This window comes from Castanea sativa, chromosome 9 (genome assembly GCF_040712315.1).
Source record: "Castanea sativa cultivar Marrone di Chiusa Pesio chromosome 9, ASM4071231v1".
NCBI lineage: Eukaryota > Viridiplantae > Streptophyta > Magnoliopsida > Fagales > Fagaceae > Castanea > Castanea sativa.
In genome coordinates this window covers 1,604,641-1,624,873 of record NC_134021.1, presented here as the reverse complement: position 1 = coordinate 1,624,873, position 20,233 = coordinate 1,604,641, and the positions used below count along the sequence as shown (strand labels likewise).

Genomic DNA, 20,233 nt, shown 5'->3' with positions numbered 1-20,233 from the left:
TCAATGGAAGAGGGACCTTATCCCAAAATTAGCACTCAAAAAATTTATGGCCCGTAAAGGGGAGACAGAAGGAATAGAGTAGAGTGGGTTAAAAATATGTTAATTTTAAGCTAATTCCACCCTACTCTACTCTCCTTCCCTCCTCCTCAATCCAAATGGAAACAACATAACAACTTTTCCTTTGCTTTCTTATCATCTAAAGAGGAATTAAAGAAAGATTTAAAAATGAATTATAAAATTAAAAATAAAGAACTGAGAATTCATACAGAGCATTGCTTAAGAGAAGAGAGGACCTTGTGGATGCGGATATGGACAGAGAGGCTTGAATAATTCATCGCAAAAAAACTTTTGGTTTTAAGAGGAAAATTAGAGGGAGATGTGTGTTCGGTAGAGAGAGACTGTCACTCTAGGTTGGTAGGTGACAACTGACAAATCGATAATGAGATACTATTTGTAATTTAATTTTGGATGATAAAAAACAGCAGATTTTTATATATAAATTTATCATATTTATTTCAATTATAATTTAACTGAGGTTCAGAGTTCAGTCAAGCACAAAGGTAGTCTAGTTTCAACTAAACCAAAGTTTGGATCGCGCCCAATACACAATTGAGCTGAACAATTTTGCATCTTTACTATGGTTACATATATTATTATTCGTGATTGGTAAATCTAAAGGTGTGCCTTCTATTCTACGCTGATAAATGCAGGGCGTTGGCACAAATGCAAAAGCCATTGGAAGGAAAAGAAAGCTGAAGTCGCCGATATGACAGCACTTATGGTTGGGGTGAACAATCAAGTCTAATAAGTAGCAAGCCACAATCAAGAAATAATTGATCTAATTGTAAAGAACCTAAATGAAAAATGCTAATAGCATCCTAGCACATATTTAGAACCCTAGACATCATTTTTATGGCTTAATCACTTTTAGCCTAAAACTACTGATTAATGAAACATGAATGATTAACCAATTTCCATTATTCCATATATCAAACACAAAGTAAATAACAAAATGGAAATAAGGTAAATAAAAGCAAACCAACACTAAACACAAAGAAGTATTTAGGAAGAGGAAAACTTGAGGCCCAGACAAAAAAACCTCTCCCAGACCATACTGTTAGAAATCTCCACTAGATAAATGGTTGCAATACAATAGACATCATGAACCTTTCAAGCCCATAAACCTAAGGTACTTGAGCCCTCCAAGCCCCAATTAGCAGCCAACTAATCCGGATTTTTTCTCCACCAAGCTTGCAGGAGACACCTCCATTGAACCACCAATGGACAACCACTAATAAGATTGAATTTGAGATGGTTTCCTATATTTCCACAACTTCATCTCACAATGATCTGTGTGTGTTTGAAATAAAGTAATAAAAATCTCTCTCAAATGATGAGAAGGATGGAGAAGAGAAGATGAGAGTTTCTTGGCTCAAAACTAAAAGCTCTCTTTTCTTACGGGTGGCTAGATAGATAATAAGAATGATGTTTAGAGATTAAATTATACTATGATCATTCCCTCTTGTCATGTTCAACATACATAGAATGTGTGTTAAAATTTTTACAATGGACAAAAAAATATCAAAAAACATAGTTGTCTGATCGTGTAGTTTGCGACCTTGTCACAACCTAGACTCGCGAGCTGAGCAAATCGCCTAAGGTCGCAAGTTGACCCAAAATGCAAGTTTCACAAGGATCACAGGGCTTAAGTACTTTTTTACTCCAAATACAATTAAGCCCAGAAACATTAAAATAAGACCAAAAAATACAAATAAATTTGTCATTGAATAAAGCCAACTAAAAACATGGACTTTACAATCTCCTCATTTAGCTATTTTGTGACAAAATACACCTATACCGACTCTTAACTTAAATGTGAGTCAAAAACCTAGGAACAACAAATAACTCACACTTAACTCTAATGACTGTAGCAAAACTTGAACTTAAAACTAATGAACTTAAGGCAAGTGGGATAAAGTAAGAAATAAGAAACAAATACAATACGATCAAGTAGATATGAATAATATGCATGAATGCGACTTGATCAAACAAAAAACCATTTAAAACAATGATCAAAACACGAAGTAGTGATCATCCAAACATGCAAGCAATTAAGTACACAAGCACAAGATAATTGCATGTCCAACATTAAAGAACAATGTAATGGAAATAGTTAAGCATAATATAAAGCTCTAAATCCAAAACACCACACGTCAAATAGGCCTAAACACGGCCATAAGTACAAACAAACAAATAGAGTTATAAAGATAACCATAAGTAAAGACTACATAAAAACAGTAATGCAATCCCTCAGTATAAAAAGTCAGTTTGTACTGCTCTCCCCCTTTTTAGCAGAATAGGCAAGAGGGTCCTCTAATCCTCTAGTCCTCCGTAGGAGGTGAAGGAGGAGGGGGAGACGGAACATGTAGAAACTGCTCAATCCTATCAACCCGAGTCAAGACCAAATCAGTGTACATGTCAACAGAGCGAGAATCCATATGGGAGAAACCCAATGCGATCTGAATCGATAGCTCTTCAAACTTTGCTTGGATATCAGGCATATCGAACAAAGGAAGGGCACCCTCTTCTACCATCCTGTCAATCTCTGCATCAAGGTCAACTGTCAAAATTGGCACCACCAAATCCAGGGGCCTCCTGGTGACTAAAGAACCTTTCTCTTTATTCTTCTCAATCTGTGCACAGATCCTTGCAAGAATGGACATGCTAATCGGTTCACTGAAAAATAGCCACAAATCTTGAGCACAAGAGAGAGAAACAGTAAGCCATTTCTGGAAGAAGTCTGGGACCCTTGTTGACAAAAACAATGATAGATGTGGTAGCAAATGTCAATGGAGACTACCTTGATAACATCATAGAGAAACCTTGAACGACTGGAGTTGGGATTTGCCAAATGATCGATAGGATATAGATTGGTGCCCATGATGGTGGGCAAAGCCTTATTCTCAACCGAGAAACCTCTAGTCATTATAAAACTAAGTCCAGGTTGACAACGTCCACCAAGGAATGATGCAACATAATCAATATTGTGGAGAAGACAAGTCTCGTAGGCTTGAGTCTCAATTCTTGGAAGAAGACTAATAACAATGATACAAGATATGTCGCCTGGTGTGAGTTCAAAACAAACACCTCCAGCATAGCATAAAAGACTCATCAATACCTATGAGATTTGCATAGAACTCTCAAACTAAATTTGCTGTGTATCTAGACTTGGAAAAAATGAAATAAACCTTTCTCGATGCTAAAGAGAGCTTAGTGGAAAGAGCAGATGCATATATCACCATACAGGCTACAGCACTAACTAGTAACTTCTTCTGGGCTTGAAGAGATTACTATTTGTTAATTCAAATAACATCATCCTAGTCTTCCTAGTGGCATAAGATTGATAAGTTGAAAAATTACCTAGTTGCCTTGAACAACTATATTTGGTAATCATATTGATATCTTTTCGAAGTATAGAATATTATGGTAAAGTACGGTCAGTCTCGGATCTGCACAGCAAAGTAAGGTCAAGCACCCAGCTTCTCCATCCCTAATATGGAAAGCCAAGAAGGCATTACAAGTTTTTTTTTTTTTTTTTTTGAGAAATAATTACAACATGCTGTAAACCTCGCAGCTCAAACCGTTTCTCCCCTAGACCCTCAAGCACTTTGTACATGGAGAGGTGCCAATTCAGCTACAAGGCATTTGGCAAACATTATAAGTTTTAGTTCCATTTGGTGGAGGAAACGTTAATTCCCCCCCTCAAATTTGGGTCCTCTGTCTTACCTATAAAATAAAATAAAGCAAGGAAAAATTGGTCAAAACAAACCAAGTGGAAGGTATGCTGATTAAACCAAATTATTAATGAGATATGAAAAATCACCTAAAAGAAGCTTGTTCTACTTCAATTCTACAGATCTTGCTCCATTTCTCATCAGCAAGAGGAATCATGCTTCATTCTAGCATTTGCTATCAGCTCATGGACGAATAAAAAACCAAATGAAATGCAAAAAAGCTTGGCCTCCCTTCACAATAACACAACTAAAACCCAGTGGGTTATAGCATCATTGTGAAACATACATAACATGGTCAACTTTCTAAGCTTTTCATAACCACCTTTACAGAACTAGGATGTAAAACAAACAAATCATTGGGCAGCTAGAAATACACATTAGAATAGGAAACATTAATTCGAAACAAATTATATACACTACCAAATTCATCAAATACCATTGTCAATTGCCACACAATCTCTCTCTCTCTCTCTCTCTCTCTGAACAATAAAATAACTCTTTATATTCTAAAATGGGTTAATGAAAAGGAAAATCCAATGCAGAATAGAATTCTGAATAAAAAATTGGTAAGATCACACCTGACGGCAAATACAAAACAATTCATTGTACCTAAATATTTCCACACCTAATTGTTTAAGAGAACTGTTTATTCTTATTTAGATGAAAGAGCACATTTTTCTAGACAATGCTTTCCTCTAAACCAATTTGAAGGGATGTCCTGCAACTTAATATGTGGTTATCAGATGATCCTTCATGTGCATTTTGATTACACTTTCTCAAACAAGTTATATGACTTAATAGGACATGTGAATAATTGTTTGAATTTTCATGTATTATATCGGAGAATTCTATTATGTTTTCATAATGTAAATGGTGAGTGTCTTTTTAAACTAGCTGATGATGATGACAGGGAACAATGGTGATGACAACATAACAAGAACAAGATGCACGCAAGCATCAAACTGATTGGCTTATTTCAAATTAGTATATTACACTCCGCAACACGTCTTTATTTTTTGTTGGTAGAGAAGGCTAATACTAACGGAAATTACTCGCCAATGTTAACAAGTACAATTCTGTAGACGTATCAACAAAATAACATATATCAACCCTAGAGAGGGGATTAGAAAAAACATCTTCAGCTTGACTATGAGCCAATCGAGCCAAAGCATCAACACTTTAGTTAGCCTCCCTAAACATATACAATATCTTTTTTACAAAAGAAATGGTGGAAGAGACGCCTGTAATCATCAATGAGGGCAAATAAACCAAGATTAGTTTTCACCGAACCATTTAGTTCTACAACCAACCTAGTGGACCTCAAAGAGAGCACAAGATATAAACCATCACTTTTTTGCCTACAATTCAACCACAACACTAGAAGTTATGCCTCCTAGAAAACCCATAGATCCAATTACGACAATAATCCCATTGTAGGCCCCCTCAAGTAGCCAGATCAAGACTGCCCAACACCAAAAATTTGCATTCAACTTAACTCAATCAAGATCCAAATGAATTAACAAACTTCCATTAGATTTGGCATTCCCTAAAAGAGCATAAAGTTCAACAGCTCTATGCACAGAGTGGATACAAAATAGATCGAGAAGAAGCTCGAAAGACTAAATTGTTTCTGTCAAGCTAAAGACTCCAAATCAATGGGAGACAAAAATTTCCAATGCACATCTTCTTTATGCTTTATGACCTTTACAGAAAGATCTGCTCTAATTTGACTACACCTATTGTCATCTTCGTGCTTTTTTAAGGAAACATGAATTACAATATTATACTTGAACTTCTAGTGCATCCAAGGTCAGTGGCTCCAATAAGAACCTTAGTTAAGCCTCAGTTGATTTGTGGTTTTTTTTTTTTTTTTGAAATTCAATAGTTACAATTTACAACTTACAACTAGGGGAGGTGGGGATTTAAAAGCTAGTTCTAATAAGGTAGAACATATTGTGGCATTACACTACAAAGCTCTTCGCAGTTGATTTGTGTTTCTAGCCTGCCTTTGGGTTAAATCTTTTATTTTCAAGCAATGAACCAAAGACACCTCAAGTCTCTTCAATGTGAATTGAAATCTTCCACAGTTAACCACCACCAAGGCTCCACCCCAAAATTTGTATTATTTCCATACAACCACAAACAAGAACTCTTATGCTATGTTTGGAAGTTTGGAGGGTGAGAAGAGTAAAGGAGAGCAGAGATGAAAAGAGTAGTGTGAAGAAGAGTAGAGAGAAATGATTATCCTTCACCTTATTTAGATATTTTAAAAATTAAATAAAAGAGAGGAGAATAATTAGCATTTTCATAGCTTGCAATTTTGTTAATATGATAACGGTAAATTTAGTAGTACATTTGGTCAAACATTTCTATGCTTTACTCTCCCTCCAAATCTCTCTAATTTAAGAGAATTAAAAATGAAGAATTAAAAGTAATTAAAATCCCTCCGAACCCCTCCAAATCCCTCCCTCACTCTTCTTAAAAAACATCCAAACAAAGTAATTAACTTACTCTCCCTTCCTTTACTCTACTCCCTATCCACCCAAACAAGCTATTAATTCTTAAATGACAGCTTTCCCCAATGCTCTGCTCCTTACATTAAAACCAAACTTTCATCATCCAATTCCACATACATTACCAGGTCCCCTTCAATCAACATCCAAACATGCAGCACTATTCTTAACTCACACGTGTAGGCCAGGATTTTTCTTCTAAACACTTAATTCCACAACAAACCAAATGGTCAAAACCACAAACAACCCAAATTAAGCCTAATTACATTACAACAACTTCAACCAAAGTAACAAATGAGAATTCCAAACTGGGCTGCAATTTCATTTCAATGACTTAAAACAAAGGATGTTTTAACACTACAATGACATGGAAACAAAGAGTACAAATGGTCCTAACTCCTAACAACATTAAAAAGCTTCCCTACAAGCCACATACAGATAAGGAAATTACATACAGTGACACAAAAGACTGAATTTGTTTTAACATATTAAGCTTTCTTGGGCGATTTAGTGGCCCTGGCTGGAGACTTAGGCTCCTTTGTGGCCGCCTTCTCGGTCTTCTTCGGAAGAAGGACAGGGTTGATGTTGGGAAGTACACCTCCATGTGCAATGGTCACACCTGCAAGAAGCTTTCCAAGCTCTTCGTCGTTCCTCACCGCTAGCAACACATGCCTCGGGATAATCCTGTTTTTCTTGTTGTCTCTTGCAGCATTTCCAGCCAATTCCAAAACCTAAACCCAAACAAATATATATATTCTTAAAAGTGAACAAGAAAGCCAATTTACACAAATTAACCTATGACATTAGGCAGGAATCGAACACCAAATCTCTTATTCGACGACGAAAAACTTTAGTAATTGAACTAAGTAGAACCCGCAACAAATTCATTACTTGAGACTACAATAATGCAAGATCTAACAGAATCATAGTTCAGACAACCAAACAAACAGACTAATTTAAATGTTTGGTTCTAATTAAAACCCTACAAATGAACATTAAATTAGCTTCAAATTCTTAAGTTCCGAACATTGAAAACCTAAATTACTTCTCCATTACAAGTTCTAGTTTTTTCCATATTTTTTATAACTAAATCAAGCAGAAGCAACTAAATCAAGTAGAAACCCTAAATAGTCAAAAGCAACAAAAAAAAAAATGGATACCTCAGCAGCTAAGTACTCGAGCACGGCGGCGAGGTAAACCGGAGCACCGGTACCGACACGCTGAGCGTATCGGCCTTTCTTCAAGTACCGGCCGATCCGACCGACTGGGAACTGTAGACCGGCTTTAACGGACCGGGAGACGGGTTTCTTCTTTGGACCGCCGCCTTTTCTTCCTCCAGCTCCTCTCTTCACTTTTCCACCGGTATCCATGAAAAAATCACACACAAAAAAATTTTCTCGAGAAACAAACAAGGGAGTGAGGGAAAGAGAGTGGTTGGACTGGAAGTGGGAAATGGAAATGGAAATTGTGTGAGCGAGCGGTATTGTTGGGTGGGTGAGATTTAATACGGACCTTGCGAGAACCATGGGCTGTGGTTGGGGGAATCTTGACTGTTGAATCTAGGTCTAATCGACGGTTGTGAAGTGATGAGGTGGCGATCCGTGTGAAGTGGTATGGACCAATGAGGTAAGGACGTGGATTTAGAAAATTTAAGACCAATTTTACTATTTGGACCCTATAATATTGGAGTATCTTTGCTTGTGTTTGGTGTTGACATGGTCTATTGCGATTCATGAAAGTAACTTTCATAGATAAAAAAAACTGTGTATATATGTGTGTGTGTGTTTTTAGTAGGATATATATATTTGTTGGAGAAACAATTAGATTTATTATATAATTGCATTTAGAAGAAAAAAATTAAATATTGTATGACAAACTACAAAATTAGTTATTTTTCATTGAGACAAAAAAAAAACTAAACCAGTTGAAACATGAGGTATCCCAAAAGTTATAGGTACAATCTATTGAACCATAAAATTTATACTTTTTAATGTGCTTTATGAGTAAGGAGTGGAATATTATAAGGTTTTATTTTGAGGGTAAAATCCAAAAACTACTCCTATGGTATGAATTAATGCAAGTTGTCATTAAACCTTTTCAAAAATATATAATTTATCCCGAACATACAAATAATACTTAACATTGATTGAAAGTATCCTACTCCTTTAAGTTCTTTGCTTTCTTCCTATAGCTTGTTTTGACCATATAATAGCAACCATATATTAAATACATGAGGGGGTATTCAAGTAGCCAATGGTAGATACATAATAACCAGATATGGAGAATGAAACACAAGCAACAAATTTTTAAAATAGTGTTAAGTAGCGTTTATGTTTTGGAAGTAAATTGTATCTTTTTGAAAATTTTAGGCATTGCATAGCATTAGCCTAAACCTCAAAAGTAGTTTTTTTTTTTCATTTTATTCTTTTATTTTATATCAATTTTGTTTGGAATCATATTAAAATCAATTTTAGCCTATGTTCATTTTCACTTTTTTTTTTTTTTTTTTTTTGAAAGGGGTCATTCATTCATAAACTCATAAAAGCAAAACATCGTAAGCTAAGGCCTCCACAACCGGAGGAGGAGAATCCTCCATCCAATATACATCATTATCTATAGAATTCCTAGCATGCTGAGCAAGAACATGTGCAACATTATTCCCATCCCTCCTAGTAGTACTAATGCTAACCCACTCCAAACAATAAACCAAATTCATTTTCACATTTAAAAATCTATTCTACAAGGAATGTGCATGTAACTAAAAAAAGACATATTATTCTTGTTTGATTTTGTCATACGAAACACTTCTTTAAAATATATATATATATATATATATATATATATATATATATATATATATATATATTGTATGTTGCAATTGAATAGGTTTATTTAGCCCAGTGAATAAGTCTACGTGTACAACATTTTTTTTCATAATTTTTGTACAATTATTAATGTAATGTATTATGGTTAGTACATAATAAAAGTGGTGTCAGTGATGAGTTTAAGTGAAAATGATGTTACTTAAATCACAACAAATTATATCAACAATTGTGAAAAATGTTGTATAGTTACATTAATCTTATACATATAACCATTTTATTTTAAAATAAATTTTTAAAAAAAAAGTCCCATTACAAGATCGTGGAGTTTATCCATGAATTTGACTTAAAGATTTCGTGGAGATAGACAACGAAAGTTGTACACGGATTGCAACGTAGGCAAAGAAAGTAAGAAATACGATCGTTTTGGATAAGTTTTACTTTTGCTTTTGAATCAATGGGCTCAGGAGTGAGACTGCGAGTTTCAGCTGCTCTCCGCTTTGAACCATATCCAATCGATCAACCGTGATAGGTGAGTTTCATTGCATGATTTTGGGTCGGGCCTGACTGCAGGTCGAACAGCAAGCAAACGATGTTCAATTATCCAGGTCCAATTCAAATAAATATCTTGGATTGGAGCAGCGGCGGGTCCGGAATTATTTGTTAGGAGTTCAATAAGAAATATAAATTATACAAAATTTAAAACAAAAGAGAACTTGAATATATTAATATTACAAAAAATGAAACAAAAAATAAAAAATAAAATACATAAAGTTTTACAATTACTTTCTACGATGTTTCATATTTTGAAATTGTTATAAAATATTTTCATTATCAATTCTCTGAGTTACATATTTTTCAATGTACACAGTCAAACAATTATTTATCTATTGATCTCTCATTTGATTGATTTATTTCAAATTTTTTAAGACGTAAATGTGTTTTTTTTAAAGATTTAAGATTAACAAATTTTTACTTTTGTTATTGGGCTTATCAAATTTTTTTTTAGATTTTAGATCAAATTGGTTTGCTATTGAGCTTTTTTTGTGTTTAAAATGCCAAGATATTGTTAAGATGATCATATTCAAACTTCTTTTAGCTAAGCTTAAAAAAATCTAGGATTAGGGTATTCAAAATTTTATTTTAAGCAGGTCAAAACAAAAACAAGATTAAAAAAATATTAAACATAATTTATTTGGGGCCAATTCAGGGGTTCATTTGAACCCCCTGGGCTCCAAGTGGAGCCGCCCATGGATTTGAGTATAATTTAAAGTTTTTTTTTTGGTTTTTTTTTTATACAAAAATATAAATTCTTATCAAGTTTAATCTAAGTGTATACTATATAGGTGTGTGTGAAGCTTTCTCTTGAAGATTTGAATGACAAACTTTGTATTTGTAAAGTAACCATTATGTCAAGGATGCGTGGTGATAATCTAAAAGTCTGTTTGGTTTGGTTGAAAATGGGAGGATAGAAAACTAGGAAGAGAAAATGAAGTGATTATTATTTTTTACAATTCAGCAAAGAATAAAATCAACCAAAAAAAAAAAAGGATGGGTGGGTATATCTAGGGGTGGCAATTCGTGTTCGCGTGTCGGGTCAAGTCATGAGTATTCGACTACATAGGTCAACACTAACCCGACCTGTTTATTAAACGGGTCAAGATTTCTCAACCCTAACACGACCCATTTATTAAACGGGTTAGTCGTGTCGACCTGTTTATCAGATTTTATCAAAATGAAAAATAAAAATTAATGAAAAAACAAACAAATAAATATTTTTAATATAAAATTTAGAACTAACGAGTAACTGCATCACAAATAATCATTCAAAGTTAAAGCATATCCCAATATCACAAATAATCAATCACAATATGTCAAAGAAAATAAATCACAACAACTAATAAGTTTATATACCTAGAGTTTGAAGGGTATATTGGTAAAATATCATTTAATTAAACGGGTCAGACGGGTCAAACAGGTTCTATGTGTTCAACCCTAACCCAACCCATTTATTAAACGGGTTAGTCGTGTCAACCCGAATATGACACGAACCCGTTAAGCCTCAACCCATAACTTGCTAATTTCGTGTCGTGTCGTGTCGGGTTCGCGGGTCGTGTCAAATTTTGCCACCCCTAGGTATATCCTTATTGAGCCCACAAATTTTTTTTTTTCTCTCTTCAAAATAGAAATAAAAATCGTGAGAAAAATCCTTAGGAATTAGGACAAGAATGTAAACTCATACCGGCAAACAAATAGAAGTTTTATTTATTTTCTAAACTAATTTGCAAATTACACCTTTTATGTTTGGGGTTATAAACACCATATTTACAATCAGTACTAAAATTTCAATTTAATGGTAAAATGATCATTTCATAAACTCAATGGTAAAAATATCATCTTCGAGATTGAGAATTCATTTTAGAACATCATCAAAACTTTTTTTTTTTATAAGAGATAAAAATCATATTTTAGTCTAATCTTAAGTATATATGTGTGTAAATTCCCTCTTGAAGATCTTGTATTTATATAATGACAATCATGTCAAGGATGAGCGATGGTATCATCAAAACTTTTAATGCTCAAAAAGGCATTCATTATGATTAATAATGCGTCACATTCTTAATGGTTAAAACCCAAAGAAAGAATGTGCTTTAATACACGAGATAAACTTAACAGAAAATTGGATGTTTTAATTAATTTAATTAATTATTTGTTTCCTAAATTGAATAATTGATTACTAATTAGTAAACCTAATTAATTACAGGGTTAAAATATCATACAATGGCCCAAAGTCAGAGATAAACTTAAAAATTATCCCCTAAAAATATTTATATATAAATAAATTTAAAATAAATAAATAAATAAAGCAAAATCGGAAAATTTAAAATCAATTTTAGCCTATATTCATTTTTTGGATTCAGATCCTCTAGAGTTCCTAGGGTACTCTACCAAGTAGAGTTCATTAAATCCTAACCACTCTTTAATGATTTAATGGTCTAGATTCTGCCATGTCAGCATTTCATTAACAATCATCTTAATTGTTTTGTTTACAACATTATTTTATTATTTTAAGAACATTATTAATGAAATGCTGACATGGCAGAATGTAAACCATTAAATCATTAAAGAGTGGTTAGGATTTAATGAAATCTACTGGTAGAGTACCCTAAGAACTCTAAAGGATCTGAATCCTTCATTTTTACCTTTAAAAATCTATTCTTCAAGGAATGTGCATGTAACTAAAAAACAATATATTATTGTTGTTTGATTTTGTTATACTAAATACTTCTTTAAAATGGTAAAAAAAAAAAAATGTATGTTGCAAATGAATAGGTTTATTTAGCCCAATGAATAAATTTACGGATACAACATTTTTTTCATAATTTTTTTACAATTATTGATGTAATGCATTGTGATTGGTGCGTAATAAAAGTGGTGTCAGTAATGAATTCAAATGAAAATAGTGTTACTTAAATCACAACAAATCATATCAATAAAGGTGAAAAATGTTGTATCGTTAACATTACTCTTATATTGTTATACATTTAACCAACTTATTTAAAAATAAATAAATAAATAAAGTCCCATTACAAGATCATGAATTTGATTTAAAGATTTCGAGGAGATAGACAACGAAAGTGGTACACGGATTGCAACGTAGGCAAAGAAACACAATCGTTTTGGATAAGTTTTACTTTTGCTTTTGAATCAATGGGCACAGGAGTGAGACTGCGAGCTGCTCTCCGCTTTGAACTTTATCCAATCCATCAATCGTGATAGGTGAGTTTCATTGCATGATTTTGGGTCGGGCCTGACTGAAGCTTGAACAGCAAGCAAACGATGTTCAATTATCCAGGTCCAGTTCAAATAAATATCTTGGATTGGAGTAGAATCTAAAGTTTTTTTTGCTTTTTTTTTTTTTATACAAATATATAAATTTTATCGAGTCTAATCTAAGTGTATACTATATAGGTGTGTAAAGATTTCTCCTTGATATTTGAACGCCAAACTTTATATTTGTGAAGTAACCATCATGTCAAGAATACAGGGTAATATTCTAAAAGTTTGTTTAGTTTGGCTGAAAAATTGGATGATGAAAAACTAGGAAGAGAAAATAAAGTAATTATTATTTTTTGCCATTCGATAAGGAATAAAATCAACAAAAAAAGAAAAGGATGGGTGGGTATATCCTCATTGAGCCCACAATGTTTTTTTTTCTTTAAAATAGAAATAAAAACCGTGAGAAAAATCCTTTGGAATTAGGACAAGAATGTAAACTCATACGTACTATCTTTTCCATATTCTCATTCTTCCTCTCAAACAAACAAATAGAAGTTTTTATTTATTTTCTAAATTAATTTGCAAATTACACCTTTTACGTTTGGGGTCACAAACACCATATTTACAATCAATACTAAATTTTAAATTTAATGGTAAATGATCCTTTCATAAACTAATTGGTAAAAATATCATCTTCGAGATTGAGAATTCATTTTAGAACATTATCAAAACTTTAGTTTAATCAAGTGTATATGTGTGTAACCACCACGCACCCTTAGTGCGGTGGTCACTCTACAAGTATAAATGCTTGTGGAGTGTAGAGGGTAAGAGCCGGAGTTCAAATCTCCAAGAGGGAGTTTCACACACATATACACTTAGATTAGGCTAGAGTAAAAATTCTATCTTGTGTCAAAAAAAAAAAAAAGTGTATATGTGTGTAAAGTGTAAACTCTCTCTTAAAGATCTTGTATTTATTAAATGACAATCATGCCAATAGTGCACAATGGTATCATCAAAATTTTTAATGCTCAAAAAGGCATTCATTATTATTAATAATGTGTCACATTTTTAATGGTTGAAACCCAAAGAAAGAATGTGCTTTAATGCATGAAATAAACTTAACAGAAAATTAGATGTTTTAATTAATTTAATTAATTATTTGTTTCCTAAAATTAATAATTTTTTTATACAAAATAGAAATTCTACTCTAACCTAATTTAAATGTATATGTGCGTGAAGCTTCATCCTAGAGATTTAAACCTCGACCCTTAACCCCCACACCCCACCGGGCCACCCCACAGGGCCACCCCACAACCTTCCTAAAATGAATAATTGATTACTAATTAATAAACCTAATTAATTATAGGGTTAAAATATCATAAAATGGCTCAAAGTCGGAGATAAACTTAAAAATTATCCCCTACAAATGGTTATATAAAAAAAAAAATTTTAAAAAAAACTACTAAAGCAAAATCGGATAAACTTGAAAATAGGAGTTATAAGTGAGAATGAGACGAATGGGGCAGTGTTATTATCCGTATAGCAAGGGTAATCCGTAACTTCAAGGGAATAGTGCATGGGTATTGGGTGGTAATGATTTTTTTAAGTTAGGTTTGGTGGTTGGACTTTCAACATAGTGGTTCGATCGATTTGGCATGGTGCTTGGGTCGACTTTGGAAATAAATTGGTTTATGGGTTTTGTTCAAGGATAGGTCTTGGTGAAATTTATCAATTCTAGATGGTGGCTAATGGATTTGGCCAAAGTTGTTTGCGTGATAATAAACCTAAAATCCACGATTTCTCAAGTGAAGAGGAAAATTTAAAGAATTAGATGTTAAAGAATGACATTATAGGTTGTGTAAAATGGTGACTAGATTGTTCGACCATGTTGGCTTGGATGGAGACTGGAGAGGGCCGGCGAAGGCTAGTGGTGGCGATTGGAGAGAGAAAATGGACATAGAAAAAGATAAATAATAGAACTAAAAATGAAGTTTTAAAACAGAAAATAGAAATGAACAATATTTTTCTTACTTGCTCAGTGTATTAAAACTACATCATTTTGAGTTTTGAGCTCAAATTATCTTATTTCTTCTAAATATATAAATATTTTGTATAGAAAACTTCTAAAGATATTTAATGATCAACTCAGTAATGCGCATAAATAGTGTGATTGAAATTAAATCCTTAAATAATGTTAAGATCTAAAACCCAAAATTTTAAATTAATTGGGATAAAATCAAGATAGTTCCAAATTTAAAGGATTCAATTTACAATTTATGATCCGTTTGTTCCGGCATTAACATTTTATGAAAAATAAATCATTTTTCAAAAAATACTTTCTGAAAAATTATCTCATTTTCCTATATTTGATAGCAAGCTTAAAATAAGAAAAACAATTCTATCTTTTGCCAAGCTAAATAAGGGAGTTGGCATGCCTTCAGAACTCTAGTGTTCTTGGACACTAAAGGCAACACATGCACAATGCATGTTCTAAAATGATCAAGTGCACAAGACAATTTTTTATATTTTCAACCAAGCACACCACAATAACGCTATAAATACGAAAATTCCACAAAATTTCCAGAACTTGTTAGTTATTAATGTGATAGATTGTGATTAAAATATCACTTTTATTATATACTAATCACAACTTGCCATCTCACCCATTGTGAAATATCAAAATTTAATGCCAATTCGAGATGCCTCATAGTGTTATTAAATCTGTACCAAACCTTAAACCGTTTAATCCAAGAACCAAAGCATTATCCAAAATAATTTGTTGTAAAATACTAAATGTGAAATGTCTCAATCTCAAACCGTGCAAACCAACGGATTGCAACCCATATATAAAAGAAAGAATATAGTGTGAAATTGTGAAAGAAGATTGAATTGAAGTTATTGAACTCTAAAGTCTAAATTGAATTACTGAACTATTGAAAATTGAAAAGGTAAACTGATAAAGATTAAAGACTAAAGAGATAAAGTAAGAATTGTGCAGTCCATAAGATGAGAGTTGAGAGTGAAGAGATAGTGATAAAACTATAGAAGTATGTGATAAAGTGATGAACTTAAAAAAAATAAAAAATAAATAAAAAAAAGACAAAAATGGAAGAAATTCTACACTCTAAAGATAGAGATAACTTTGTGGACTCCATCGATTGGTCTGCATGAAACACAAGCAATCAATATCACAACGATAATACCTTATATTAACCATCACTTGTATTTGGAAATTTAAATAATTTTGTTATGTTAGCTTCTAGGGTTTAGTGAATAAGCTAAAGATTTATTTTGAACTTTTATAAGATAAGTTTTTTTTTTAAAGACTTTTGGACTATATATCATAGTTATTGGTTGATTTACATATGAATGATGTATTTTTATTTTTTTTAATTCTCTGACTTTATTTCATATGATATATTTTTTATTGTTATAATCTATTAATTTACGTAAATGAAGTATTTTTATTTTATTTTAGTTGCCTTTCATAATTATAAAATATATTATTTAATCAATTAATAAACCTAAAGTTTAACTAATGAACTAGTGAACCAATCTTTCAGTCGAGTTAGCCTCCAGTACGGTTGTGATAACTATTATAAGCTAGTTTATTGCTTATTTTTTCATACTATTTGCGGGTCTCACGTGAATCACCCATGGTTGTCGAAATCCTAATCTGGATCTTACGATCCTACGATTTTACGATCTCACCTACCCAAAACAATCTGGATCTTTCAAGGATTTTTATGATCGTTCAGGATCGATAGAATCGTATGATTCTGATGATTCCAAACGATCTTGATTTCTTATAATCTTCGTTAACTTAACAAAAAGTTCAATTAGACCCAAATGAAAAATAACATTCCAATAGAGTGTCACGTTTTAAGATTTTTAGCCTCTTTAAATAATGCTTACAAATGGATATAGTGATGTATGGTAATTACTTCAAATTGATGCAAATTTATGAATGAATGTATAATTTATGTGATTATTTAACATACCAATGTGTTTTTTTTATCCTCACATAGTGTAAGATCCTACAATTCACTATCTAATCATACGATATATCATTTCACCCTCTCATAATCTCACCTAACTCTCACAATCCTACGTAACATTCCAATTTTGATAACTTTGAAATCACCTACTTATTTTATTATATATATATATATATATATATTTTTTTTTATACTATTCGTAGATCCCAAATTAGTAATTTATATATATATATATATATTCTACTATTTGTAGATCCAAATTAGTAATTTAGTTTATTTAACTTTTACTTTTTATTTATTTTACTTTCAAGGAAAGAAAAAAAAAATAACAAAAAGTTAAATAAACTGCTCTGAAGGGACACTTTAAACTTAAAGAACACACTCAAACACACAAATATGAGAAACTCCACTTGACAATTGACATACTCCACTTGGGTAGGGTAAGAGAAGATACAAGAACACGACAAAATGTCATAAAATTGTTATCTTTTTATCTGTAGCAAAAATATTGTGACAGTATGTTGTATTTTTTTTTTTTTTTTTTATGTGAGAAACGACAATATGTTGTTGTGTCCGTCGAAGTAGAGCAACAAGTCATAGTAAAAACGTGTACGTCCCTGATTTGGTCTGAGACATCGCCACACGTCTACTCGATACACCCATTGGCCATTGACCCAAAGACTCTCTCTCTTTCTCTCTATATGTATATAGTAAACCCTCACCTGCTCTCTCTCTTTTCTATACCAAATACTTGCCTCCTTCTCCGATCTTTCTTATCTTCTTCTCCGATCACGCAAATGTCTCTCTCTCTCCCTCCGACCCATTTGATGCTTTGCCTCCAAACTCGCTGATTTCTCAGACCCACATCCCACAACTTGTTTTTACCTCTTATTCAACTCCAAAAATCTGCTTTAGCTGATCAAAAAAATCGCTGCAATTGTGGCTTATTAGAGGAATTTGGGGGGGTTTTTTCTTAACTGGGTTTCGAAGAGCATTGTGAAAATGCCTTCGGCACCCGTTGAACTCTTTATTCTTCCTTTGGTTCCTTCTTTGACTTGCTTTCACGGTGGTTCATCTTTTCATCGTCTGAAACGTCTTGAGAAAGGTGATCGTCGTGGTAATCTTAGTTAACATTTGCTTTCTTTTTCTTTCTTTTTCTTTGTTGTTGTTGTTGTTGTTGTGTTTTTTTTGTTCTTTCGGTGAGATATTTTCCCGGTTATTCTCGTTTCGTGAGCGATCTGTACGAGATTTGAAGTGGGGTTTTCGAGAAATTCAAGATCGAGAGGGATTAAGGTTTTGGGTGGACAAAAGCTGAGAAAGATAGTAGATTCTGTTTGGTAAAATACTAAATACGCGTTCCTGGTTTGTCATAGCCCTGAAATTTTGTTTAAGGTACTATTTCTTTTTTTCTTTTATTTTTAATTTCATGTAACATGTTTAATAATAACATTGTTTTAGTTTTATGACTTTGGGATTGTTGTGCATTCAAAAATATGAAGGTTTAGTTTAGTTTAGTTGGATGTGCGTGTTGTCACTTTAAATTCTTCTGGATTTCAAGGTTTGTTTGGTTTTTGCTTTGATGGGAATGAGGGTATATCTTAAAGATTTTACTGTTGCTGTTTATGTTTAGTACATTGATTGCCACTATACTTGTCTTTTGAATATGAATGTGATGCTCTTGTTCTTGTAGAATCTAATGATTACCAGTATACTTGATGTTTCTAATCTTCATGTGTTGGGCTTGAATTTTTGTAGAAGCTGATTTTGGCAATGGACAGTCAATCTTCTGATGTAAATGCCCTTGGGGATGCTCTTCACGAGTCGCTAAATATCCGTGTTCAAGTGTCGGAACCTGCATCTGATGGGCATGAAGGGGAAGAAGACATACATGAATGGAAGGCAACTTGCCCAAAGAAGCACTTAATCAAGTCTGAAACCTTTCCATATCCAAAGTTAAGGTTGCCTCCTAATTCTTCTTCAGATGAAGAAGTTGAAGAAGATGAGGAACCTGAAACAATGTCACAGGGCCTCCACTCTGAGGAATCTAACGATCATGCCTGCTCACGATCGATATCTTTGCCAGTAAGTTCTCATCTTTTTGCTGAACTTGTATATATTCACACACACACACACACTTGTAGTTACCTCCTCCTGCACTGTCTTTTCTGTTGTGAGCTCGAAAGTGCCTTTCAGTTTTCTTCTAACTAAATATTCTTTGCTGCCAATGTATTTTGGCTGGAAATTTTTTTAGCAATAGACCCTAAATGTGAATTTTAGATGTGACAAAATAATGATGAGGAAATAGCTGATAAACACCTTTTGAAGACTTATAAGAGGTGAGGGAAAGCTGGTTCTGGCATTCAAGCATTAATTTGGGGATGCGTCAGATGACGGAGAGCTCTTGGAACCTTGCTTAGTTGGTTTAAGTTGAACTGATTTTTATTTTATCGATTAGGAAAACCTAGATGTGCCTAGATGTGATTGTTTAGAAAAACTTAGGTTTGGTTGCTTAATTTTTGTATTTCTGTTGTAAGATGTCTTTTAGAATTATCAAAATGGCTGCACATTATTATTATTTAAAATATGCTGGGGAATCATTGTAATGCTTTTTTTTATTAACTTTATACCTTCCAGACTCCTTTGAAGCTTGTGTCTGCCATGAAAGGTAGCCGTAGGACTGAGGGGATTCCGCCGAAGAAACTGCCTGTGAAATGGGCTCCTGATGTGTATGATCCAAGGCCTACTTTGATGTCACACTCGGTTAAAAACAAGAGCTCACAGAAGTATAAAAACAACAAGAAAAATGACAAGAAAAATGAAAAGAAAAATGGAAAGAAAGGGCATAAGAACTCTTCACATGGGATAAGTGGCAAGGACAAGAAACAATCTCGCAAGGCTGCTAAGGGTTCTAATGAATTTGAGGTTTTTGAAGTTGGCAGCTCCAACCCCCACTGTGGGAATAGCTTCCTTAGAAAATCACACACTGAGATGCACTACCCGGTTGCTGAAGCATTATGAGTCGACATTTCTGTACCATGTCCTATCTTTTGTTCCTTCCCATGTGTGTGGATAAGTAACTATTTGCCTCAATTGTTTTCTTAGTTTTTGATGGTCTAAGAACTTTGGGTGATATACAATGCACTACTGTGTGCTGATAACTTTTTAACTAAGTTAATATATGGTGTTTGATGCTTTGTATATAGCAGTAATGATTTCAAAGTTTGTATTGTTGGGAGATTTGTATCCATGTCTAGTCTTGATGAAAGAGGCCTCCTTAGTGCTAAGTATATGGTGAAGTCCTTTCTGTTTCCACAACAGGTAGAACC

The 20,233-nt window shown here is 33.1% G+C and overlaps 2 protein-coding genes across 2 annotated transcripts; one reads left to right on the top strand and one right to left on the bottom strand.

Annotated features, from left to right (window-relative positions):
• Nucleotides 1-6,602: 6,602 nt before the first annotated feature.
• On the bottom strand, nucleotides 6,603-7,817 carry LOC142610581 (histone H2A). The gene is made up of 2 exons (XM_075782424.1): nucleotides 7,468-7,817; nucleotides 6,603-7,038 (listed from the first exon to the last, which is right to left on the bottom strand). The coding sequence occupies exons 1-2, from the start codon at nucleotides 7,675-7,677 to the stop codon at nucleotides 6,796-6,798; spliced, it is 453 nt and encodes a 150-aa protein (XP_075638539.1). The 5' UTR covers nucleotides 7,678-7,817; the 3' UTR covers nucleotides 6,603-6,795.
• A 9,742-nt stretch (nucleotides 7,818-17,559) lies between these two features.
• LOC142611451 (uncharacterized) lies at nucleotides 17,560-20,112 on the top strand. Its single transcript, XM_075783572.1, has 3 exons — nucleotides 17,560-18,299; nucleotides 18,663-18,989; nucleotides 19,542-20,112. The coding sequence occupies exons 2-3, from the start codon at nucleotides 18,678-18,680 to the stop codon at nucleotides 19,923-19,925; spliced, it is 696 nt and encodes a 231-aa protein (XP_075639687.1). The 5' UTR covers nucleotides 17,560-18,299; nucleotides 18,663-18,677; the 3' UTR covers nucleotides 19,926-20,112.
• The last annotated feature ends 121 nt before the right edge of the window (nucleotides 20,113-20,233 follow it).